This window comes from Pristiophorus japonicus, chromosome 13 (assembly GCF_044704955.1).
Source record: "Pristiophorus japonicus isolate sPriJap1 chromosome 13, sPriJap1.hap1, whole genome shotgun sequence".
Classification (NCBI taxonomy): Eukaryota; Metazoa; Chordata; class Chondrichthyes; family Pristiophoridae; genus Pristiophorus; species Pristiophorus japonicus.
The window spans coordinates 58,528,548-58,555,381 of NC_091989.1; the positions used below are offsets into that span (position 1 = coordinate 58,528,548).

The window sequence follows — 26,834 nt, forward strand, 5'->3', positions numbered from 1 at the left end:
TGTAAGTCCCTAGACATCCAGGGGGCTCTAGAATTATTTTTCCCAGCCTTTTTCTTTAAGGACACATGTTTGGTCTGAGCCCTCCGGATCTCCTCCTTGAATGCCTCCCACTGTTCCGACACTGATTTACCCACAAGTAGCTGTTTCCAGTCCACTATGGCCAAATCACTCCTTAACTTAGCAAAATTAACTTTTCCCCAATTCGGAACTTTTATTCCAGGCCTATTCTTGTCCTTATCCATAACCAACTTGAATCTGACTGAATTATGGTCACTGACACCCAAGTGCTCTCCCACTAATACCCCTTCAACCTGCCCAGCTTCATTCCCTAAAACTAAATCCAAGACCACCCCCTCTTGTGTTGGGCTTGCTACATACTGACTAAAAAAAGTTCTCTTGAATGCATTTCAAGAATTCCGCACCCTCTATACTCTTCACACTAAATTTGTCCCAATCAATATTTGGATAGTTAAAATCCCCTACTATAACTACCCTATGGTTTTTGGACTTCACAGCAATTTGCCTACATATTTGCTCCTCTATCTCCCTCCCACTGTTTGGGGGTCTATAATACACGCCGAGCAGTGTGATCGCCCCTTTTTTATTTTTCAATTCGACCCATATAACCTCATTTGATGATCTCTGTAACATATCATCCCTCCTCACTGCTGGAATAGTTTCCAGCTAGGAATATTGTTCTGACAAACCTGCCCCTCATTCAGCTATATTTCTGTAATGGCTACAATGTCATAAGACCTCCTTGTTTACTACATATTAAGCCCTGTTTCCTCTGTCTTACAGATTCGCTTTCTAGATTCTTGCTATCCAATTTCTGCTTTACTTCCTTCCCTTTTGAATTTGTTCTCAGGTTCCCATCCCCTGTCAAGCTAGTTTAAACTCTCCCCAACAGCACTAGCAAAACTACCCGCGAGGATATCCCGGCGCTGTTGAGGTGCAACCCGTCCGGTTTGTACAGGTCCCATCTCCCCCAGAAGCGGTCCCAATGCCTCAAGAACTTAAAGCCCTCCCTCCTACAGCAACTTTCCAGCCACATGTTCATCCTCTCTATACTTCTATTCTTATACTCATTAGCATGTGTCACCAGTAGTAACCTGGAGATTACTACCTTTGAGGTTCTATCCTTTAATTTTCTTCCTAGCTCTCTGAATTCTTCCTGTAGGACCTCATCCCTCATTTTACCTATGTCGTTGGTCCCAATATGGAACACAACCTCTAGCTGTTTATCCTCAACACCCACCCCGCCCAGGATGCCCTGCGTCCACTCTGTGACATCCTTGACCCTGGTACCAGGGAGGCACAAAACCATTCGGGAGTGACGTCTATTTCCGCAGAAACGCCTGTCTGTTCCCCTGACTGTACAATTCCCTATCACTAGGGCTCTTTTGTTCTTTGTCCCTCCCCCCGTGCAGCTGAGTCACCCGTGGTACCTTGGAATTGGCTCTGGCTGCACTCCCCAGAGGCACCATTGTCCTTACCGATACTCAGAAGTGGTACATGTGAAGGTACACTCCATCAAACCCTGGGTCTGCCCTAGAGGAAACAAGTAAGGGTGTTCTTTGTGATGGCTGACTATTATCATATAGAATTATAGAAACATACAGCACAGAAGGAGACCATTTCGCCCATCATGTCTGTGTCAGCTCTTTGAAATATCTATCCAATTAGCTTCACTCCCCTGTTCTTTCCCTATAGCGTGCAGATTTTATTTTCAAGTATATATTCAATTCCTTTGTGAAAGTTACCACTGAATCTGCTTCCACCACTCTTCCAGAAAGTGCATTCTAGATCATAACAACTTGTCCCAAAAATTCTCATTTCCCCTCTGGATTTTTTGCCAATTATCTTAAATCTATGTCCTCTGCTTACCTACCCTCCATATTCTTCATCTTTTTGTTATTATTTTAGATTAATTCCCTATTATACGAACAGAGCCATGCCATTAACTAGCCAAAGTCAAATGGTTTAGTGTGCCGAAGCAGAAAATATTTTTGGAAGTCTGAAAAATCAGGCATAGGGAATGGGGGGGGGGGTTTAAAGGGAAGTTTACAAACATTAAACACTTCAGTTTTACAAATAAAGAGCCATCATCAATAATAAATGATAAATACATCAATAAATCAACCAATAAATCAATCAAAAAAAATTAATAAAAAATTTTAAAAAATTAAAATGAGAGCTCATGTTAGTTTTCCCTAACTTTTTGCTAGCCTTTACAGTGCACACGGATGCATCAGATGGAGGCATTGTGGCCATGCTGAGACCCATGCACTTATCCAAGTCATAAACCATTCCATGAGAGATGGCTATTCTACAATTGAAAAATAACATTTAAGTATCTGCTGAGCATAACAGAAGCTGCAAACTCATTAGTCTCTATACAATCAACTCAGGACAATAATGTGCATGTGGAAATGGCTCCTCACCTTTCAAAGATACAACATGGCCATCCATCAACAATGGAGTTCCCAAAATAGTAACACCAAAACAGCATCCCGTCAGAAATAAATATAGTTTCGATCTTTACAACAATTGTATTGGCAGAATTCGAAATGAGTTTTAAAAGGGGAGATTAATGTGATAAAAATGAAGTATTTCTATCTAGTTTTGACATTGTAGCTGTTGCTTTAAATCACAGTGCATAAGAAGTCTACAAAAACAACATCATTTCAGTTTTTTATACTGTCTGTCCCTCTGCAACATTGAAAGTGTTGATCAGTTGCAGGCTGGAGTGAGGCACAATTCATGTGTTATGCTTGTGGGCAGGGCAAATGCTCAACATTCATACACCTTCGGGGAAAGGCATAAAAGAAGGTGGGGAAAGAAAGAGATCTGGGCGTTCTAGTGCATAGATCTCGAAATGAGCAATGCTGTGAAGCGATAGCTGGAGAAAATAGAGTGCTGGGGTGCATTCATTGGACAATTGATTATAAGATGAGGCATATTATTTTGTGCTTGTACAAGACCTTGGTCAGGCCTCACTTGGAATACTGGGGCCAAGTTTCGGCATGAGTTGCTCCTGTTTTTTTGGAGCAACTGGTTTAGAATGGAGTATCTTAGAAATTTGAATTCTCGGCATTTAGTTTGCTCCAGTTCTAGTCAGTTAGAACAGTTTCACTTTGGAACAGAATTTTTTTTTCAAAAGGGGGCGTGTCCGGCCACTTACGCCTGTTTTCAAAGTTTAGGCAGTGAAAACTTACTCCAAACTAACTTAGAATGGAGTAAGTGAAGATTTTTGTACGTTCGAAAAAACCTTGTCCACACTTTAGAAAATCAGGCATAAGTTACAAATCAGGCGTAGGGAATGGGGGGGGGGGGTTTAAAGGGAAGTTTACAAACATTAAACACTTCAGTTTTACAAATAAAGAGCCATCATCAATAATAAATGATAAATACATCAATAAATCAACCAATAAATCAATCCAAAAAAATTAATAAAATTTTTTTTTAATTAAAAAATCAATAAATAAAACATTTTCTACTTACCGACTGCAGCACCGGGAGTCCTCCAACAGCATGCTGGAATGTCCCCCCCCCCCCCCAGTGTGTCTCTGTCAGTGTCTCTATCTCTCTGTCTGTCTGTCTGTGTGTCTCTCACTCTCTGTCTGTCAGTGTCTGTGTTTCTGACAGCAAGGGGAAGGGGAGAAGGGGGGTGGGAGAGGGAGGGGGAGAAGGGGGGTGGGAGAGGGAGGGGGAGAAGGGAGGTGGGGGTGGGGGGGGAGGGGGAGAAGGGGGTGGGGGGAGGTGGAGAAGGGGGAGGGGGGAGGGGAGAAGGGGGAGGGGGAGAAGGGGGAGGGGGAAGGGGAGAAGGGGGGTGGTGGAGAAGGGGGATGGGGGAGAGGGGGAGAAGGGGGAGGTGGAGGGGGTGTTAGGGGGAGAAGGGGGAGGGAAAGAGGGGGGAGGGGGGAAAGAGGGAGAGGGGGAGAGGGAGGAAGGGGGGGAGAGGGGGAGAAGGGAGAGAGAATGAAGGGAGGGAAGGAGAGAGGATGTAGGGAGGGAAGGAGAGAGGAGGGAGGGAAGGAGAGAGGAGGGAGAGAGGAGGGGGGAAGGGGGGAGAAGGGAGAGAGGATGTAGGGAGGGAAGGAGAGAGGATGTAGGGAGGGAAGGAGAGAGGATGTAGGGAGGGAAGGAGAGAGGAGGAGGGAGGGAAGGAGAGAGGAGGGAGAGAGGAGGGAGGGAGGAGGGAGAGAGGTGGAGGGAGGGAGGAGGGAGGGATGAGGGAGGGAAGGAAGGAGAGAGGAGGGAGGGAAGGAGGGAGGGAAGGAGGGAGGGAAGGAGAGAGGAGGGAGGGAGGGAAGGAGAGAGGAGAGAGAGAGGAGGGAGGGAGGAGGGAGGGAGGTGGAGGGAGGGAGGAGGGAGGGAGGAGGGAGGGAAGGAAGGAGAGAGGAGGGAGGGAAGGAGGGAGGAAGGAGAGAGGAGGGAGGGAGGGAAGGAGAGAGGAGAGAGAGAGGAGGGAGGGAGGAGGGAGGGAGGAGGGAGGGAAGGAGGGAGGGAAGGAAGGAGGGGAGGGAGGGAAGGAGAGAGGAGGGAGGGAGGGAAGGAGAGAGGGAGGGAAGGAGAGGGGAGGGAGGGAAGGAGAGAGGAGGGAGGGAATGAGAGAGGAGGGAGGGAGGGAAGGAGAGAGGAGGGAGGGAAGGAGGGAGGGAAGGAGAGAGGAGGGAGGGAAGGAGAGAGGAGGGAGGGAAGGAGAGAGGAGGGAAGGGGGGGGGTGAAGGGAGAGAAGGAGGCTGAACGTCCGGGCTCAAGACCTCGGGCTGGATTTACAGGTAGGTGGCGTCGGGTCTCGGGGGGGGTCGCGGAGGTCCGGCGGGGGGGGGAGTGGGGGGGAGCAGAGGTCGGGTCGCCAGGGGGGTGGGGGGAGTGGGGATCAGGTCGGGTGGGAAAAGCCTTATTCACACAGCCCCAGTGAGGCCATTCGGCCAGGGCTAGGGGCTGCCTGCTTCAGGCCCCTCCCACAGCTTTGGGCGCCTGGAGCTACTGCACATGCGCGCCCACTGTTTTCAGCACAGGGACCTGGCTCCGCCCTCAACAGCTCGTGCTGCGCCGCGCCCAGCTCCAGAGGACCTGCAGGGAGCCGGAGAATAGGTAAGTTTTTTTTAAGGTGCACTTTCTGGCGCGAAAAATGGTCGTCCAGGTCCGGCGCAGCCCGAAACTTGGGCCCTATGTGTCTAGTATTGGTCTCCTGACATGGTGGGTGATATTGAGGCTTTGGGAAAAGTGCCAAGGATTGCCACCAGACTCATTTCCAGTATCGAGCATCTTAGTTATCAAGATAGGCTAAATGAGTTGGGACTCTACACTTTAGAAAAGCGTATACTTAGGGACAATCTGATTGAGGATTGTAAGATGATAAATGGAATAGATTGTGTTCCAGTTGACAGTTTGTTCCAATTAAACAGATTAGGCAGGACCAGGCGTCACAATTTTAAGTTGTATAAGGGCGGATCTAGGTTAGCTGTCAGGAGGTGGTTCTTTTCCCAGGGAGTAGTGGACTTCTGAACAGGCTGCGGTCTCATGGTGGACATGGACCGCTGAATTCCTTCAGGCGAGAGCTGGATCTGTTTCTGGCTGGGATGGACCTGACCTCTTACGAAAGGTAGGTATTTCAGGAAATTCAGGGCAAGAGTCATCTCCTGGAGTTGTTTCGATGGCCTAGATGGGTCGGAGAGGAATTTCTCAGATTTTTGTCCCCCTGGGTTTTTATCTGTTTTTTTTTGCATCTCCCAGGAGATCACATGGTTTTGGGTGGGGTGGAGAGTGTATATGTTGCAATACATAATTGTGTGGGACAGGCTGGGTGGACCTGAGGGTCTTTACCTGTCTGTCATTGTTTGTATGTTCGTAGTTGCAAAGGGTTTTGATCCTTTTATTATGTTTCCACTTGAGGAGTTAGGTGGAAGATTGCTAATGTAAATATATAATTGTATGATACAGCTGATTCTTATTCGCATGTTCATCTTCTGTTCAGTTAATTTGCTTAATGGATTTAAACTTAAAACGGGGGCTGAAGGTTTGTTGCTGCATTCATTCAATCGAGATGAGAAATCCTAAGAAGGTGTCGGATAAATGCAGTGGATAATAGAAATTAACCAACAGGGTCTCCGGTTTTTTGATCCTGGGCGTGTGACTGAAAGCTTACTCGACTCACCCATGAGAGAGATCAAAGGGAGAAGAGCTGAAATAATCTAGATTAGAAAGGTAGCAAAGACCCCAAAATGTACTACTGATAAGTGGCTTGGAAGAGCTGATCATTAGTCATAGCTAGTACAGGCTGTGGGGGGACTGGGAGTGCTGCTTTACTGAAGATCTTTTTTTAAGTTCTTCATTCTTAGTAAAAAAATATTTTTTCAATGAACTTTTCCATCAGAAAAACTTGTACATGAGTTGTAACCAGAGGAAACAAATCCCCCAAGTGTCTCAGGAACTAGTCGGTGAGGTAGAAACAAAAGCCCCAAAGCACCAGTTGCAGCAAAAATGCAAAGAATGAATTTGAATTTGAGCCGAAGAGAGAAACACATCAAGGTTACCAACCAGCTGCTGAGCTGGCTTAGTTCTCATCTCCACAAAGCTGTTAAGTAACTTGCCTCAGGCTTATGCGCAAGTGGATTTTCCAGCGCTGCCTGAGTTGCAAACATTTCTTACATTTCACCGTGAATCATAAGGAGTGATTTTCTGAATTGATGTTAAAGGTAGGGAGTTTCACATCTGCCGGGTAATCTATCTCCCCGTCTGTGATCTCCCAATATGTATTCCCGCTGGGTAAAGTTCCCCACAGGGCTGAAATTCAGCCTCTCAATAAGACCTCTGGCTGCCTGAAAGCAGCAGCCAGGGGGCGGTGCCGAATGGCCGCCGACTTGCAGTGTCCTGGCCGACGCTCGCTAAATTCACCTCGGACCTTTTTGCTGCGGTGTGACGATCCGCCGCGCTCCTGCAGATGCGCCTTAAAGACATCATCAGTGCGCGCAGCCCAACAGAGCCGCCCCAAGAGGGATATTCACCAGCTAAAGTCTCCCAGCCGCCGCTCGGTGTGCCCGACAGCTTTTTGTGTCGGTGCACTCATTGTTGGGCCTTGTTGGTTGGGAGCGCGGCCACCCTTAAAGGGGGTGGGTGACGTTGCCAGCGACGCCATTTTTTTTTGTCGGCCGACTGCCAGGTTGGGCTGATGTTTATGTTCCCCGGGTTCAGCTGGGCCACCAACAGGCAGCCTGGCACCCTCTCTTGGGTGCCAGGCCACTGGCCCAGCAGAAACCCTCCCTGGTAGCTCAGTGGTCCTAACTGAAAAAGTTGCAGAGCTTGCAGAGGCTCTCTCCTTTAACTGAAGGGGAGAGATGTGTTGATGCACCACGTTGATGACTGACAGCAGCGAAGACTCTGTCCCACCCCCACTACCGCCCCACTAGTGACACTCACTCCGCTCCGTCCTGCTGATGAGGCCACTTCCACCCCGCTTGAAAAAAAAGTTCGAGGAGCTGAATTTTTCCAGATAGACTTTGAAAACGGTAGGTCCATGCCGTTTCGGGCAGAGGTGAATTTCAGCCCCGTGGTGTCCAATCATTAAATCCGCTCCATAAAGTAACATTTTGCAAATTGCTGAAAATATTTTTCTTTTCCTTGGCTGCTACTTGGAATACGCAATGAATACATATTAACATTAATAAATACACTCAATGTTATACATACAGGTTCATTATTGGCAAAGCTGATACACCTTAAATAAAGTCAAATTATTCAGTTACATAAGAACATAAGAAATAGGAGCAGGAGTGGGCCATTCAGCCCCTCAAGCCTGCTCTGCCATTCAATAAGATCATGGTTGATCTTCTACCACAACTGCACTTTCACACCCTACCCCCATATACCCTCATTCCCTTAGTATCCAAAAATCCATCATCTCTGTCTTAAATATACTTGACCACTGAGCCTCCACAGCCCTCTGGGGTAGAGAATTCCAAAGATTCATAACCCTCTGAGCGAAGAAATTTTTCCTCATCTCAGTCCTATGACCCCTTATTCCGAGATTCTCAGTCGCTTCCCAGCTGATGCTAAGCTCTCACCTAAGGGGAAATGTTCTGACTTCCAGCAGGGGACCTTACACACTGACAACACATATCAGAAATGTGGGCACACCCTATGCATGATTTTCCAACTATGGGTTTCAATGCGCAATACACGTCCTCATTTCCATAGGCACTGTTATCCAGGGAGGTTTCCTGTCAGAAGCTCAAAGTCAAAAGATTGTTCCCTTTAATAATACTTCGAGTCCGACAGATATGTATTTTTCAGAGGTCTTACGCACAGCAAAGGCAAATAAAGACAAATTTGTAGGTCTGCATTTGTCTGGGGGTGAAGGTGCAGAGTATCATTAAGCTGCTTCTCCTGAAGCTATCTGTCACCTCTGCTCAGGTTGCCGCCACGTCTAAGTCATTATTGGCATCTGTTTCCATTAGTTAAGCCTCAGCATAAATTCACAGAAAAGTACCACCCACAGTATCCGTGTCAACACAAAGGCCTGGGGCTCTTTCACCTCAGCCAGCTGTGCTTCCTCCGTTGGGTCATATTGTGCATAATCATCGGGAGATCCAGAAATGAAATTTTGTCGGTTTATACAAGGTTGGTGGAGGCAGACAGAAAGCTCCTGTGGGAATCAATGTTTTAATGAGACACCTGTAACAGTTTGCTATATGATCCTGGAGCACAACATTGGAAAGTTGTGTGAAAATCAGAGAGCTGACGTTGATTCGTGTGAGTGGTTCTTCCAGTGCTGGTAATAATACTGAATAGTGTGAATAGTCAGTTAGGAACCAAGTGAACAAATATTACGGGTGAGAAATCAGGTTTATTCACATTCATAGTATTTATTGCACATATTACAGGGACCTGAAAGCATATTTGTGAGCTGAGGAGGAAATCTAGAGTATTTCGCTCTGAACTCATATGTTATAAATTTGAATAATTAATGCACAGTGAAGTTATTTTTTCTTTTGGGTCTTACACCAGAAGACACATTTATATTCTTCTGGTATCTTAAGGAGTGGTCTGAAGCCATATTTGCTCAGTGATGTGGTCGAGGGATAGTACAGTGTCGGGGTAGTGGTCTAACACCAGGTGGAACTCTCAGCTTGCGCAAAGCTCATCAAATGCCTTATCAAAGCCCCATGAGATCACTCACCACGCAACGGAGAAACGATTTTGGGTTCTGCTGTACAGAGGGAAGCATCGGCTTACGACCCTAAACGAGGTTTGTAAATCCTAATCCAAATAACACAAGCCCTCTGTAGCTTTTTCTCTGCGATATGACCTCAGACATGGGTGGCAATGACTGTTGGCAAAACAGTAGTTCTTTATGCATCATAAATTTGTTTTAACAAGCTGTTGCTCTTGATCGTCTTGGAGCTTTTGACAATCCTGGAAATATCGTTATCTGAAAACGATACTTAATACTTGGATTACTGGTAGGTTTAGGGGTACCCCAGCTTCCCTGGCAAACCTTTTGCTCAGTTTAGTCTGTTCCACATTGAAATGAACAATGGGCCAGAATTTCCGGGAGACTTGTCATCACCATGACAGCATCGTTCAGCCTGTTTTACAAGGCAAAGATTCCACGAGCTTATGGCACACATGACTTACGCCACGTAGGCTACGCGGTAATTTCCTGAGTTTTTAATCCTGCTCCGCCGTTTCCCCTCACCGAAACAGTGAACAGTTAATTATAATAAAAGCGAAATATTGCGGATGCTGGGAGTCTGAAATATAAAGATAAAATGCTAAAACTACTCAGCAGGTCAGGCAGCATCTGTGGAGAGAGAAACAGAGTTAACGTATCCGGTCGATGACCCTTCATCAGAACTGCGTGGGACTGGCCGGATGGACCAGTAGGTCATAATTAATTATAATAGCTCCCCTCTCCCACTCCATTACCGTCAGCAGTGATCCGCGAATTTGCTGACTGAATGTTGATTTGATCGCTGTGGTCACGCAGACCCTTAAAGAATGGCGCTGGTGAGCTTGGTACGATTGTCAAAAAGGCGATTCCGGAAATTTGTACAAACAAGGCAGAGATCCATTGATTTCTTTAACCCACCTTGCTGGATACCCAAGGGCAGACCAGATGAGCCGATCAACCCTTACTCGAAAGGCTTCACTGTAAATTAGGAGAGATTGCGAGTTATAGGAGCACTGCCACTGTATTTAAATCAGTTTGGACAAGCCTTTATTTTGGTCATCTTGCGATAAGATTTCGTTTCCAGCTGATGAAGCCATTTATGGCTCTCCCTGGAGTTGCTTCATTGACAGTAAAAGTTGAACAGCACCACAATTCCAAAGTGGAGAGGTGCTGACTCCCAGTAATGATTCTGTGTGGCTGCTGATTTACCCCAATGTCCCAGCTGGATTCACTGGCCAGGCCAAAACTTCCTGCTAGAAATTCCGCAGCACCCCGTTTGGGGCGATAACTTTTGAAATCTCAGAAAAGTAACAGCAGACAGTAAACATTTTCTTCTCCCGGGATATTCAGCTTTCATGCTCCAAGAGGAAGTGTAGTGCTAAATCAAGCGCTAACCACTTCTCTTAGGGTGCTAAAGTGCGAGAGCGGGGTGATAACAGCAGAGCGCTGAACAATGTGGAGAGCAATGCTACCAGCATCAGAGGCTGCTTCCCTCGCTTAAAGGAAAGGGCCCATGATGGTGCACAACATACTTCTGCTCAGTTCTGTGTTGACAGTGGGCCTGCGCGATTGGCATTACAGCCCCAAACACTCTCAGAGCGTGGAGGGCTTGGACATCGCGCAGCAACAAAGGATCGAGAGCATTCGGCAGGCATCAGATTGGTGCAAAGAATAAAGTTTGGCCTACTTGAAAACTACTGCCTTTAATTAGCGCTCCCCAAGCGGCCAGCCGAGGTGACAATGCCTCCTCTGCCTACCATTGTTGATGCCTGGCGATTCAGCAGGGATGGTAATGGGGTGCTGTGCACTTTATGACGTCACGATCTGTGAGGCGCTAGAGGCCGAGGCGGTAAGTGTTAGCATCAACGCTAAACCGACACTGAAGTTCCTGGGCGTTGCTGAATTCACCACGCTCGGTTGCTAACCCCATTAGCCCATTATCCCCCCCCCCCCCCCCTAGGAGCTAACGGGAGGCGCAAAGCAGCTGAATTTCTCCCCCTTTTATTCTGATTAATCTGGACAAGCGTTTTTGGGGGAAAGAGTCAGGTACAATTCCTTCAATAATAAACCTTGGATATTATTCACTATTATTCAAAAAAACCTAACCATGCATTTTCACAGTACCTGGTAAATAAGAAGCTCCTACATACAGAACCTTATCCTCATGTAAGTCTGACACAAATATGCAGTTTCAGTGCACAAAATTCATTCACATTATACTATACAGTATTCCTGATTTCCTCATAACTGTTGTTCCATTTATTAGTGTTTCAAGGTTCAATACACTAATAATTATTGGGCACATATATTTTGGGTTGTTATATTTCATCATTAATATGTTAAGGAAATCCAAATTCTTAGAGGTAGAAATTTGGCTGTTCAGCGCCACCTGTTAGTGCCAGAGAGGGGCAATATGGGCCCGCTAAACACCTCCCGCCCGAGCGCCGCGCTTCAGTGAAGGTTTAGCGGTGGCGCTGACAGTTTGCACTCCACTCGCTAGCCCCGCCCACTCAGCGACGTTGCCAAGTGTGCGGCGCCACCCTAGTCCCGTGTTTGCTGAATTCACCTTTTCGCCTCCGATATCGTCCGGAGAGCAAGGTAAGTGCTGAAAGTTCAGTTTTTTAACTTCTATTTATTTGTTGCAGCAGTGGGGAAATATGGGTGGAATTTTCACCAAGATTTCTTTTTCATCCTCAGGTGCTAGGATGCCGGCATCCTTGCACCAAAACATTGAGTAGGCCTCCTGCGCTATCGCTCTGTTAGCGCCCTGAGAGTAGAGTGAAATGCTTCTCTTAATGCTGCACTCTCCTCTTGGGGCGAAACTGAATATCGCACTTTGAGGCGGTAGACACCAGGCGGTGTTAAAGATAGCGCTCTGGCGACATCTCCGCCTCAATGGGGATAATACCGAATTTTGGCCCTGAAAGTGTTTTTCCAATTAGGGTTTAACTTTTTGTGTAAACGCATTATCAGCATGAAGAGACTAGTGAAACGTAAGTGTATTATGCATCGAACTGATCAACTTACCAGATTATGCCAGTGCTAGTGTATTAGTAATCTACAGAAATTCTTGGACAAACCTATGAAAAATAACAGAAAGGAAAAGACCTACTGGTCAATCCATCCTGTCCCTTACAGTTGCATCGCAATACAGACACTCCCCACCCCACTCAGAAGCCATGTAATCTCCTGGGGGAGGTGAAAATCCAGATAAAACCCATGCCCATCACAAGGAATAATTCTGGAAAATTTCTCTCTGACTGTTAGGCCCCTTGTATATGCTATTGAGTAGCCTCATGCCTGTTTAAGGACCTTTACAAGAAATTGGGCTGCCCTGAGTCAACTGCTCCATTCAGGTTTTTGAGACGTGGATGTGGTCTAGTCAGCAGCCACCACCAAAAATGTAAGTGAATAATCATTTTAAATTTTCTGTGGAATCAGGAGGATCAGTTTCTTGCAATCCTCAGGCCTCTGTCTTTAGGTGCAATGAGGCCCAATTTCTACCCCCATATAAGCTGGCTGGGGTGGGGGTGGGGAGGGGAAATAATTGTGGAAAATTGGCCATGAAATTCCAGGGTCCCTGCTTCGCTAGCAGAAGTACAGTAGAGAAGAACTTCTGATTGCCTTCAAGAAAAAAACGTGGACCTCTTCCCAAATCACGGGGCCAGGGTGAAGTCCTAATTTGGGGCAGCGGACCTGTGCAGGAATAACAGAGGCACCCATCCCGACAAGCTGTCCACAAACCCACAGCAGCATCCTGCCACTCCAATGGGGAAGGGAAAAGTTCTTATGAAACCAACGATGCAAGACAACTTTTCTTCTGTCTTTACCCTGAATGGATACCAGGATACTATGGTACAATATTGTACCTATCTTTGGCACCAAATGGTGTCATTTTATTCAGAAGTTCTCAAAATACATCCCTTTTTTATGAAATTCTATTCCTGGTTATGTGAAAAACATAAGTAAAAGGAATGCAATTGGTTGTGCCTATTTAAAATACAATAATAAGATCTACTCCAGTTTGTTTCAGTCGAGTCCCTCCCTATTTGTCGGTTCTGTCCCCGACTGTATCTCTATTTCTTGCCTTTCTGGATTTGCCGGCTCTAGTTGTGGGAGCTCAGCTAGTTTGAGAGAAAATTTTGCTACATTACAACAGTGACTACAATTCAAAAAGTACTTCATTGGCTGTAAAGCACTTTGGGATGTCTGGTGGTCATGCAGTCAGTGGACATTTGAAAATGATGGGCACTCTGCCCACGATTATCTGTTCATCAGATTGAAGGGGTAGAAAGTCGTGGACAACATGCTGTGGGCTGTGTACATGTCCCAGGCAGCAATACGTGGTCTTGCAGAATTTATCTTACATTATTTCCAAAGTTAATTCAGAAAACGTTGAAAGAGTTTGTGCTTCACCTTGTTCCGATGTCTTACACAAAGGAACAAATTCTGATGAAAATAGCTGCTCTTAAAAATGCTTATTTCTGAGGGACGAGTGTTTACGACGCTCCTTAAAACCTACCTCTTTGACCAAGCTTTTGATCACCTGTCCTAATATCTCCGTATGTGGCTCGGTTGCCAAATTTTGTTTGATAATGCTCCTGCGAAGCACCTTGGGACATTTTACTATGTTAAAGACACTATCTCATCACCAAGAGCATGCAGAAATCAAGCGCAGGCAGCAGAAAGAGGGTGCGGCAAACCTGTTCCATCCACCCTTTCCCTCAACGACTATCTGTCCCACCTGTGACAGGGACTGTGGTTCTCATATTGGACTGTTCAGCCACCTAAGGACTCATTTTACGAGTGGAAGCAAGTCTTCCTCGATTCTGAGGGACTGCCTATGATGATGATAAATGCACACTGTTGTTTGGTCACTTAGTTCTCAATTATTGTCCATGCGCAGGATGACCGCAACCTACAAACCGTTAGTTTGGGTACACTCTGTGAATGTCCAGATTCGCTGTCAATCATAGAAACTTTAGAGAAATTGGGATGGGTGCAGGCTGGGAACTGCAGGCCTTGGCTTCAGCTGGAGTGTGATAGGTTGGGGAAACTACATGAACGCAAAGCTTTGGTTTGTTACACAGGAACAGATCCGACAGAAAACACTGTTAGAAATATTTCCAAGAGATAAATTACATTTACATTGCTAAGCTTCATATTTCTTCCCAAATTTTCCCATTTTTCTGCCTTTATTCTGTTACCAACCTTATTTCCTGCAGCAATTCTTCAACTTAGCAGAGAAAGCAAGATGGCATGAGAAAGGATTTTCAAAAAAATATTTGGAACTCTTTTGTTGGTTCGCGTTCTCCTTTGTTTCACTCGTTCTGCTCATTGTTTATTATTTTTGTTCATCCTGAGTAATTGTTCAGTGAAAGTTCTGAACCTCTGCCCCCCCATGGCTGCTTCCTTTTGTTTGGTCTTTTGTGTTCATTTGTGATTCGTTGCTGTTTTTTAAATATGAAATGTGAGCAAAAGAAGTGGCAATGCATCATAAATTTGCATATAGACAGGTGTACTGTGTCCCTCTCTCTCTCATTACCCGATTTAGCATGGTGGCAGTGCCACACGACACAATGGAAGGTGAAGACGGGACTTTGCCTCCACAAGGACTGTGTGGTGGTCACTCCTACCAGTATTGTCATGGACAGATGCACCTGCGACAGTTAGGTTGGTGAGGACAAAGTAGGTTTTTCCCTAATTTTTTTCTCACCACCTGCTGCAAATCCAGTCTGGCAACTATGTCCTTCAGACTTGGCCAATCGTGGTGGTTCCACTCTTGGTGAAGGACATTGAAGTCCCCCTCGACGATTCTTCCACTGATTCATCAGCTGAGGGAGGTGTTAATCAGCAGGAGGTCTGACTTTGCATTATAGGGTCTGGAGTCAATGTTGAGGACTCCCAGGGCCACTCACTCCCAATACCTCTGGTGGGCCTGTCCTGTCTCCTGATCATTAGTCTAGGCCTCTGGATTACTAGTCCGGTTACATAACCATTATGCTACCATCCCTCTTGACAGTCAGTGATAGTGCCAGTTCTATGGTGGAGGTTGGCTGGAGGTCAGATTCTAGGAGACAGCACAACTGTGTCACTGCCACCCTAGTGAAGCAGATCCTGTGAGCGTAGCTGTCTTCCCACAATTCAAGGTAGGCATGCCTCTTACAAATACAGCGGTAAAGGTGTTTAAAAATAGTGCTAGTCCCTTTAGGCAATCTGACCTGCCTTACATCCCACTTTTCATCCTCTTCTTTATCCTCCAAATAGCATAGAAAGAAGAATTCTCATTACTTGCCAATTCTCAAAATTAGAAATTGCAACAGCTAAACTTCTGGCAAATAGAACTCGGGCAAAAACCTCAGATAATAACTGGACAATAATTAACACTGAAAATAACCCCGTAATGCAACACGAAAGAAAAATGCCACTTTATTATCTAATTCTACAAACATAGATGGCCCTTTAAATGCTGATATCCTGTTAGCACAGAATGTGCATGTGGGCAAATCCAGTGTGTCGTGCATTCCTGGCAAGAACCTTCAGGAAAGTCACCCAGGAATCCCTCCAGACGTGTTCCTAGACAACAACTGGGAGATGGGATGGGCAGGAAAATGAAGTGCTTTCCCTCCTCCATCATAGTGGTTATATTACTGGACTAGCAATCCAAAGGCTTGGGCGAATAATCCAGAAAACATGAGTCCAATTCGCACTATGGCAATTGGAGAATTTGAAAATAATCTGGATATAAAAAGTGGTGTCAGTAAAAGTGACCATAAAGTTTGTTGGATTGTCGTAAAAACTCAACTCGTTCACTAATGTCCTTTAAGGAAGTAAATCTGTCATCCTTACCCAGTCTGGCTTATTACTGAAAGAGTTGGGCCTGTTTGGATGACAAATCCCACCAGAAATTGAGCCAATCTGGCTTGCTTGCAGCCAATGGAAATTGCGCCCAATGTTGGTTTATTAGTGGTTGTGTTTTAAATAAATTCTAATTTTCGACTGGAACAGCCAGTCGTCGTGTTCCCCCCCACCGCCCCAATAGAGAGGCAAAGCACCGCTCTGAAATTCTTGGCTCCCCACGAGGCAGATACCCTTGAGTTAATGCGTAGTTTGGCAGAGCAAAGGTTTAAGGAACCCTCAACTCTGAACGGGGGAAAGGATACTGTTGGAGTCTGAACATCTTAACAACTTACTAGAAATCCCACCTACCTACCTCCACCCCTACCCAAAGGGGAGGGTCATTATTGGTCATTAGTCCCAGCTTGAAACAAGCTAAAGAAATTCTTTGAGCTGTGGTTGGTCCCTCACCTTGACCAAACTGGCTCCTTCTCCCATCTGGTGGCATGTGCTTACTAAAGAGGAAAATGAAAAAAAGGTGGACAAATGTCTTTACTATCACCTAGTATGATTGCTTCAACTCGCTTTGAAGAGTTAGCACCAGTAATGAGCTGAATCGCTTACTTTTGTGCGATAATGTCTATCATCCTGGAGTACTTCAGTTTAACTGTGCATTCTATCCATTTTTACTTTATAGGAATTTCAGAGAAAAGTACTCAAAGAAGAATCAGCTGCCCCTAAGATTGGTTCCAAGTCTTGAAAAATGAAAATCATTTACAAAATATTTTTCAAAGAATGTATAACAGTAGCTTAATAAGCAGCATATTATTAGTCCACATACCATGATTGTATTTATTAACGTACGCTCTGACTTATTCTGAAAATATGCTTATTATATACATTAAAAGATTCTCCAAACTCCAAGATTAATAAGCTGACTCTGCATCATTTTGCAATGCTTTAACATCTTAAATTGATTGCTTCAAAGCTGATCTCTCATACATCTGCACTTAAAACAGTAAAGATGGTCTCTATTTAATCTTTGCACTGCAGCAATACATTGTGTTGGTTTGGTGTATTCAATAAAAAATAACTTTACAATAAGGTATTAGTGTGACAGTTTACTTCAACATATCTCAATTTTGGTATCTGGGCTATTAGGAGAACAGCCTAGGATAGTTTACTCTGGAGAAAGCTCACTTGAGATACACTCAAGGAGGCAGAATTTCTACTAACGTTCTCCAATCTCCTGCCATAACTTTGGGAAGCAATGTAAGCAGCTGTCCATGCCGTCACCTGGGTGTTTCCATCAATCTCCTGCCAGCTTAAGGTGGGCGATCGGGAGAATCCCTGTGAAATTACAGGTGGAGGTCATTAAGGCAATGCATCAAGTGAAAATATATTGAAGATTGCCACAAACTCGAGAGCAAAGGGCTCAAATTTAGAAGGAGGAAGGTGCACAACCATTTAGAATACTTTAGGCAAAGGATGGAGAATGTGTGGAACAGATTGAACAGGGAGACAAATGTAAGGACTAGATATTTGAGAGAGTGGAAGATTGATGGTTAATCATTTTTGGAATTGGTTACATGGACTGGTTTCATTTCTGATCCTGTACTTTCCAAAGATATAAATGGCACCATAAATCCCTGGGTATTAAATATTATTTTGTGGAAAAACAAATACTGAAAACGTTTTTATCAAACATATGTGCTGTCACCTTAATTTATGCTGAACATACAGCAGTCGCTTTACCATAGAACTGGACTTCCAGTGCTCAAAGCCAATCCTTTTAATAACAGTACTGTCCACATGATGGTATCCATCCTACAATGGCATGCTCCTTTGGGAAGATATTCCGCTGTATTCTGTGATGAGCATGGGGAATTTCTCTGGAAACAGATGTTAGTTCTGCTGCAAAAAAGTGGTCCAGCCTGTGACCTCTGTCACTTGGTTTCGAGAATTAGAGGAAAGTTATAGTTCATAGCTGCTGCTATAATTGATTTCAAATGTCCTTTCAGGTTCTTTTTCTGAAGTCTTTTCTGAATATCACATTCCATGAGTTCACGCTCAGAGTTTGCTTTTATTTATTGGCCTTTCTAAATGCTTTAATCGTTAACGCTGCCCCAAAATGGCATCCTTTAGAAGTGGATAGACTTTATTTATGAAGTACCACAGACAAAAATGTCTACACTGGTTTACAGTAAAATGGAAGCACCAATGTTTACTTCAGCATAGCTTTTAGCTAAAAAGGTGGGAGTCCCTGACAAATCTCATCCATCGACTTGGAACTTCTTTTTCATCTGCCTCATTTCTGTTGGGCCTTGTATATATGCACACACACACACACACACACACATATACATATATATATATATATATACATATACATATACATATATGTACACACACACACACATATATATATATACATAAAGGCCGGCCCAACCTATCAGAGTAGGAGGATCCCCATTCATACATAGTGGTTCCAGTACAGAACCACTCTAAGTATGAATGGGAATATCCCCAAAATACACAAACATTGAAAATAAATTTAAAAAACATCACATATTTCAAATTAATCAAAATGGAATTTAATTACTTAAAACACAAATTTAACTTATGAAAAATAAATGTACATATATAATAAACTTAGCTTATTTAATATGATTTAAAATGTTTAAATAATTTTTTTTAACGTAGAATTCTGTGCTTTAAAAGCCTTACACTGATAAAAGCAGGCCGTACGAATTTGAAGGACATTCGCTGGACAGGAGTTGGGCAAATAGCCCAAATCTCCACCCACAGAGGGCCTTTAATCTCAGAGATGAGGAGAGTATTCCTGACAGATTGCAAGTTCCAGGTTTAGGCATATGCGCTTCGTATGCCTAAACCCGGAACTTGCGGGGACCCCACAGGCGCATGTGCACCTCGTACACACCCGTGGGGAGCATGAATTCAGGTCCATGATATTTTGCACTGCAAGTTGCGGGAAATGTGAGATACATCAACGTTTGTTCTGCCAGCAAGTGGAATTCAATGAGCAATGGGTAAAGGGTCAACTGTATCAGCTGCTGTAATATCAGTTACTATGCTTTTGAAGTTAGATAAAGGCTCTGCCTGTCTCCCCATTCAGGTAAACACAAAAGATCCCGTGGCATTTTTTGAAGAAACAGCAGGGAGTTCTCCTAGTATCCTGACCAACATTTTGCCTTCAACCAACACCATCAAAAAAAAAGATGAACTGGTCATTTTTCTTTTTGCTGATTATAAGGCCTTGCTGCATGCACACTGACTGCTACAATTGCCTGCAAACCAACAGTGACAATACTTCAAAAGCAATTCATTGACTGTGAAGTACTTTGGAATAGCCCGAGGATGTGATTATGGTATTATGTAAAAGTACGTTTTTCCTTCCCTCTCTTTCCTTTCCTGTCTGCTTTCAAATGTCTCCGTATGTCTCTTATAAATGTCCATTCACTGGTGTTTTGAGTTTCTTACCACATTAAAGCTTAAGGTACATGACTAAATGACAGTGGACATGTACCAGCTTGGAACTGGGTACCAGAAGCAGATAGGAACAGGCTGTGAGAGAACTGGTGCAACAACAGTGGGCATTGCATACAGCATAAAGCACGGGTTGGAAAGGATTATGCTGGTGCAGCTGGGGGCTATGCTGAGGGGGGGGGGGAGATATAGCCTGCTGTTGGTGCATGGACGGAGTGGGTAGAAGCAGTGGGGGGCCATGTTTTTTTATCTACTCAGTATTGTTCTACAGAAGACATTTAGCAAAATTCTCCTCCATATGACACCTCTGGGTTATAGGTTTTCCAAATATTAAGAAACGTTAAGTGATTTGTGAACCCTTCGGAGATATTGCAGCACTAATATTTGTCCAACAGTTAGTACAGTGACCCATTAGAAACAGCTGTCACACATTCATTTCCTGTGAGCCAAGGCAGACCTAGTGCATTTTAACAAGTGATATGTTTCCCCCCACTGACTGCTTTTCAGCCAGTTGCATCTCACACATGTTCACAAGCGTGTTCATTCTGTATTTGCATGAAGTTTTAATAAAATGAATTGTTTCAATCTTTGGTTAATTATTGTTATGAAACGCGAGATAAAGTGACATTATTGGCATTAGAATGTGAAAGAATAGCAGTACAATAAGGTAAGGTGTTCCAAAATTAAGTCTTTGCACAGAGCAATATTTAAAGCTTAAACCCACAATCCCATTAATGTGCATAAATAGCATAGTGGTTATGTTATCCAGTGGTCTGTACTAATGATCCAGAGAGATGAATTCAAATCCCACCACGGCAGCTGTGGAATTTAAATCCAGTTAATTAAATCTGAAATTAAAAGCTAGCATCAATAATGGTGACCATGAAATTGCCAGATTGTTGTAAAAACCTATCTGGTTCACTAATGTCCTTTAGGGAAGGAAGTCTGCCATCCTTACCTGGTCTGGCCTATATGTGACTCCAGACCAACAATGTGGTTGACTCTTAACTGCCCCCTGAAATGGATGAGGAAGCCACTCAGTTGTGCCAAACCATTACAAACAACAGCGGTTCAAGAAGTTGGCTCACTACCATCTTCTCAAGGGAAATTAGGGATGGGCATTAAATGCTGGCCTTGCCAGCGATGCCACATCCTAGGAACGAATACACATATATATATATACATCTCAAGTTGCTGATACTAACAGATCTGTCTGATTTAGGACATATCCACCAGTGAGGTAATAGAGCTCCAGTCCGACAGGCTTACAAAATTCGTACAGGACAAAGCAGAAAATAAGAACTAACTGTAAATAGGAATTTGTTTTGAGGGTCAGCTTGCCAGGGTATGGTGGGGATGGGGGTGGGCAGAGGGGCCCTATGGATGCAGGTTGGACAGCCCTGCAGTATGACATGTACAAATAGGTAGAAGGGCAAAGCTATGTGTGGAGAAGGAAAAAGAAATTAAAAACATAGAACTATTGCTGCAGCTGAATATTGAGGTAGGCACATCTCTGGCCTGGCTTTTTCAGTTAGATACAATGCTACTCATTCTCGGTTCATGCGTCACGTTGATATATTGGGATGGCAGCTTTACAGCTAAAGCAGCAACAGTCAAATGTAATGTTTATCACAAAGCTCTGTCCTAGGGAAATGGATGTTTTAAAAAAGCCATTCACTTCTATCTTTAAGGCAAACACAGGAGAAGTATGTAGCCCCTATTTACTCTGAATCATTCATAAGATACAGGTTTGACCTCCAAAATCCGGAGTTCCGGAATCCAGAATGTTCCAGAATCCGGACACCGAGCCGATCCGTGGCAGGGTCATCCGGAAACCAGAAAATGTTCCAAAATCCAGCCTCTTCCCCCACCCCCGGTGAACCGACTTCGCCCGCCCCGACTTTGCCCACCTCGACCTCGACGCTGCCCGACCTCGCCCCACCCCGACCTCGGCCCACCCCCGCCCAATCTTCGCGCGGCCCGACCTCGGTCTGCCCCAAGCTCACCCCGCCCGACTTTGCGCGGCCTGATGCCCCGGCCCCCCTCCCTCCCACCCACCCCACCTACCTCGGGCCAGACAAGGAACTCCTCCACGGCGGCGAGGCCCCACCCGAACACTCAAACAACTCATCGACGAGCACCCACCCCTCCCACCTTTTCTGACATTCCGAAATCCAGAAATACCCGAACCTGGGCTCGGGTGTTTCCGGATTCGTGACGTCAGAAAGACGTTCCAAAATCTGGCAAAACGCAAAATCCGGAATGGCCTCGGTCCCGAGGGTTCCGGATTCGGGACGCTGCACCTGTATAACCATGCACTGGGACACAGTTAAATCAACTGTCCTGAAATTTTGCTGTGGGACAGTAATGCATGGATATTTAACGTGTTCATCTGAAATAGCAGGGAAAGAGATTTTCGACGAGCGTACTAAGCGATTCTAATTTATGCGGTAAGTTTCTGAAGCTGCATTCCCGCTCTGGAGCCTCACCCACTGGGATCATATATCGGGAATCCGGGCATGTGTGGGCCACAATTTCTGCCTGTAATGGGGGAAATTGTGAGCAGACTTGCCCAGACGTGCTCCCGGTGGGTGAGGCTCCAGGTTAAGAATGTGATTTTGTAACATTGCACCTTACGTTGTTGACTTACAAAATAAAGTTCAGAAAAAACAAAATAATTCGAAATAAAAGGTCTGTTTATTTTATCCATGATAGACTTGTTTTAGCAGGCATATCACACATATGCCCACTTTTATGATTACAATCACTGTATCTAAGCGAGGATGACTTGCTTCCACGCCGAAAACGGATGAGTTCACAGGTGTTTCAATGATATTCTGGATCCCGAACTACATCCTGAAGGGTGGAAGATGCCAGTGCGTGGATTTTTTTCATGTGTGGACCCCAGCCACCACACGGGCTTGACAGAGCTCGGTCTTGGTCCAGTGGCAAGGATTAACCAAGACGACTGGAGACCAGCTCTCCTGCACGGACCTAGTGCACACACATATCGCAGTCTAAGTATCAAGTATCCTAGTAAACTGCATATTAAATATTAAAACCTCTTTAAAAGCAAACAGCAGTTTTTCTTATTATTTAACAATGAACAGTATATTACAGATGTAGCAAACATTTACATACATAACATGACTGAGCTCAACTAAACCTAAGTCATATCAAGCTTCCAGTAGGTCCCTTTCTGATCTCTCTGCCACATTCAGTAGATGACTTCCTGCTACATTGATACCTACACGTTACTTTCCAAGCAGGTTTTAACCCAGAAAATCGCCCGCTCTTTACAGAAAAGTGCAAGTGAATCTGCAGTTGCATCGCAGTACAAACTTGTTTTTTGCTCTCTGTGGTTTTGCAGTCCTGCTTGTATACATTGTAGCTCATATTTCCTTTATTATCTGGGTAAGAACATTATTAATTGCAGCTTCTTTCAAGCAGCAAGCTTTAGGTTTGCTCCTCCTAGTGACAAGGGCACATGTGGTTAGTCCTCTGGAGCTTTGCGAGCTCAGACATCTGTGTGCTGTGAGCTACATGACGTGAAGCTGCTCCGCTGACTTCTGGTGATCTGAGAGAAGCTGGCCGTTTGGGCCCTCTGCACTTCCTTCATGGGCTTGTGCTTCTGCCTGTCCCGCACTAGAAAGCTTTCGATCAGATGAACCTTCTCCTGCTCTTCCTTCAGGAACACATCGACGAGCAAGGTTTTCTCCTTCTTCATTCGTACGCTGACGTCCTTGGGAATATCGGGTATCAGCCAATCAAGTACCTCACTTAAGAACATCACCAGATTCTGAAATGTAACAAATAGAACACAGAATGATGACAAGGTTCATGTGTGATAGGCTCACAGCTCCTCTCTGTGCCTCACATAAAACGACAGAGAAGTGGTAAGAGAATAGTTTTCATTTGTATTTTGCATAGTACAGTAAATTACTGAGGGCAGAATGCTATCCATTAAAGTGCTAGAGAAGAGAATCTTACAGAATGGAAGGAGGTCATTTGGCCTATCATGTCAGCTCTTTGAAAGAGCGATCCAATTAGTCCCAATTCCTTGCTCTTTTCCCATAGCCCTGCAATTTTTCCTTTTCAAGTATACATCCAATTCCTTTTTGAATGTTACTATTGACTCGGTTTCCACCGCCCTTTAAAGCACTACATTACAGATCATAACTTGCTGTGTTAAAAAAAAATTCTCCACATCTTCCCTCTGGTTCTTTTGCTAATTATCTTAAATCTGTGTCCTTTGATGTCCTGCCGGTGGAAACAATTTCCCCTTATTTACTTTATCAAACACCTTCCCATAATTTTGAACACATCTATTAAATCTCCCCTTAACTGTCTCTGTCCTAAGGAGAATAATCCCAGCTTCCCGAGTCTCTCCACATAACTGAAAGCCTTCATTCCGTTTAAATTTCCTCCGCACCAGCTCCAAGGGCTTGATATCCTTCCTAAAGTGTGGTGCCCAGAATTGGATACAATAGTACTGTCCTATCTTCTTAAAATCAATAATATATCAACCTTTAGTAATACAGGAGGAAAATGTGATATATGTGCCCATTTTAAGGGGTTGTATCTATCACTGTGTCTCATAGCTCCAGCTTATTTGGCCAGCTTAGCTCAAATTCATAGAGGGATTTCCCTTTGATCCCAGGGACACTGCAGTACTATTAGGTAGGACATACTCCTGACTCTTATTGACTACACTTCGCTTTCATGTTCAAAATGATCGTGTGAGGACTGGAAACCCTTGATTGACTTACCGTTAATCCATGTACTGCCTTTTAAATGGATTCAATAATGTTGAAATTCCTGGCCATACCCTTGATGAGCAGGCAACATGCTGCAAAGTTCCCATTCACCTGGTAGAAGGTACACAAGAACTGACCAGCGTGATTCTATGCTCAGTTTTCCTCTAAACTCCCATTTCCATTTGCTGTTGACGGTGTTTTTCACAGGGAGATCTTTGGACCAGAATCTGTGCCCTATCACTTTACACAGCTGCTTACTTGCATGCAGCATTGTGGAAGCAGGACTGAGGTGCAGTGCACACCTGCAGCCACACCTATTGCTGATATTTGATCTCACCCCCACCCTTTAATATTTATCTTATTCCCTTCTTTCTGCCAAATCTACTTCAGAGGTGTCTAGACTACGCTCACGAGTCCTTGCTGCCCAGCCTATGAAGGTTGTCTTACCTTCTGCAGCACCCCTGTCTGCTGTGATCAAACTTTTGATGTCACTGTTTATTCTTATTGCGCACATCTGGAATGGCCTGTTCTTAGAGCTGCGCATTCACCGGTGGATTTAATAACTACTCACCAATCAGGGAGCGGCTGCAAGTGTACATCTTCCCATGGTTGAACCCAGTAGCATAAATATACAGGAACGGAATCAGGGAAGGTTCGGTTCTTCATTCCCAATGACCAATGAGTTTGCTAGTTACCCAGGCAACACAATCAACATCATGTGGCCAGGAATCATCCAACAGGACATAATGAAAACCACCCCACTTGCTTTTCTTTCTCAAACTCTTCACCTCCAACTTTTACTTATGGACAGTCTTCGCTGGGGCAACTTACTCCTCGCCTTGCTTTGTTGCCGGGTTTTCCTAATCCACCATGGCCCTGGCTCACGCTCTTGACCATACACCATCTAGCAGCAAGTGTGCGACAAGCCCAGATCAGTAACATGAGCGCTTTCGGACACGGAAGCACGGAACTTGCGTTCACAAATAAAGGCTACGTGCAGGTTGAATCAATTGAAATAGGAGCATTCAGTGAAATTAAAGCCAGGTTGTTCAATTTTAAATACCAGAATGCTGAACGAGCTCCAGATGCTGGTATGAGGATTGCCAGCCCGAACGGTTTTCTCAAAGCATCCGACTTCCCCGCCCTTTGAGATAAACAGTAGTTAATCAGAGTTGTGCCTCTAGCTTCCTGGGCAGGTGTGAACAAATGGGTGCGGGGTCAAGAGAGAGCATAAAGAGAGCAGATTGTGAGACGGTAAGCAAGTATCTGTGTCTGGCTTGGAAAATGGAAGCGTTAGTACGCAGATTGGGGGAACAAGGAAGTCGTTTCTCCCACTTTGTATGCTGCCCTACCAGTGCTCTGTGCCAAAGTGCCACCATCATTCACAGACGAACATTGCTTTACAGACTATCAACTGCTTACAGTTATCTGAACCACTGACACAGAACATGCAAGGATATCTTGTGAAACATTAATCACATTTATTCTTCTAGGAACGAATATTCTCCTTCCACAAGTACTGCTTCAACCTTCAAAATGTATCAGATGGTCGGCTGCATTCTTTATGAAATCAACTGCAGCCTGAAATAACCATCAGGAATAATCAGCAGTAATGGAAAGTAGAAGTAATTGAGCTGTAATTAAGGACAGGCAGGCTGACTGAAGGATAAGACTGCAGGTTTGAATCAAGTTGTCTGTCCTTAGTTACAATGTGCTGTGCTCCCACTGGCCTAATATTAGTTTCATAAAATTGCAGAATCATAGAAATCTTAGCGTAGAAGGAAGGCATCAGCCCATCAAGCCTATGCTATTGTGACTTCTACACCCAAACTCTCTCCTATAATCCCAATTCCACATTCTTTCCCCATTTGATATGTTTCCTCTTCACATCTCTTTCCAAGCACTAATTCCAGAGTCTGATACTCTCACTGAAAAGCTGCACACACAGGAAGTGTGGCTCAGAGAATCGAAGGTTACAATCTTTCAGCCCTATCTGTGACCTGTGCTCCCCTCGAGGCCAACTTCTTTGCTGGGAGAATGGAATTGCAGAATTAGTGATTGATTGATAGGCGCTTGTATTCCATGCTGTAATAAACCCTTTGCAGTAATATAATCCAACCTCCCTCATTATGCTTTTTGTACTAATCCTCAGTCTCGGCCCTCTTGTTACTGATTCACTGACCAGTGAAAATAATCTTTCATGATTTTCTCGCTTAAACCCTCTTCTACGTTTGAACACCTCTATTACCCTCTTAGCATACCTTGCTCCAGTAACTATAGTCCTAGGGGGTAATTCTAGCCTTCATCATTTGTGCGATAAATTGCTGGAGCAGATCGGGTGGTTGTACAAAGGGTAGGCGATCCGCTCTAACAGTTTACCACCCAAATCGTGAAGATGAAAACTACTCCCGACTCTTTAAGTCTGTTGTCATAATTATATCCTCTCTGATCCCTGCTCTGAGACTTGTAAATCCACACTAAACCTTTGTTATTGCTCCAATACACTGCACAGATTGATTTGATTCTACCTTTACAAAAACATTTCTGTAAAT

The 26,834-nt window shown here is 44.5% G+C and overlaps 2 protein-coding genes across 2 annotated transcripts in view; one reads left to right on the forward strand and one right to left on the reverse strand.

Annotated features, from left to right (window-relative positions):
• The window catches only part of LOC139278008 (ensconsin), a 45,271-nt gene extending 28,475 nt beyond the window's left edge, over positions 1–16,796 (forward strand). The window contains exon 5 of the mRNA XM_070896661.1: positions 16,716–16,796. Within this exon, the coding sequence (XP_070752762.1) occupies positions 16,716–16,778 (63 nt within the window). The 3' untranslated portion in view covers positions 16,779–16,796. The remainder of the gene's footprint in view (positions 1–16,715) is intronic.
• A 6,246-nt stretch (positions 16,797–23,042) lies between these two features.
• ano2b (anoctamin 2b) overlaps positions 23,043–26,834 on the reverse strand; it is a 131,616-nt gene continuing 127,824 nt past the window's right edge. Inside the window, exon 26 of the mRNA XM_070896662.1 lies at positions 23,043–23,324. Within this exon, the coding sequence (XP_070752763.1) occupies positions 23,043–23,324 (282 nt within the window). The remainder of the gene's footprint in view (positions 23,325–26,834) is intronic.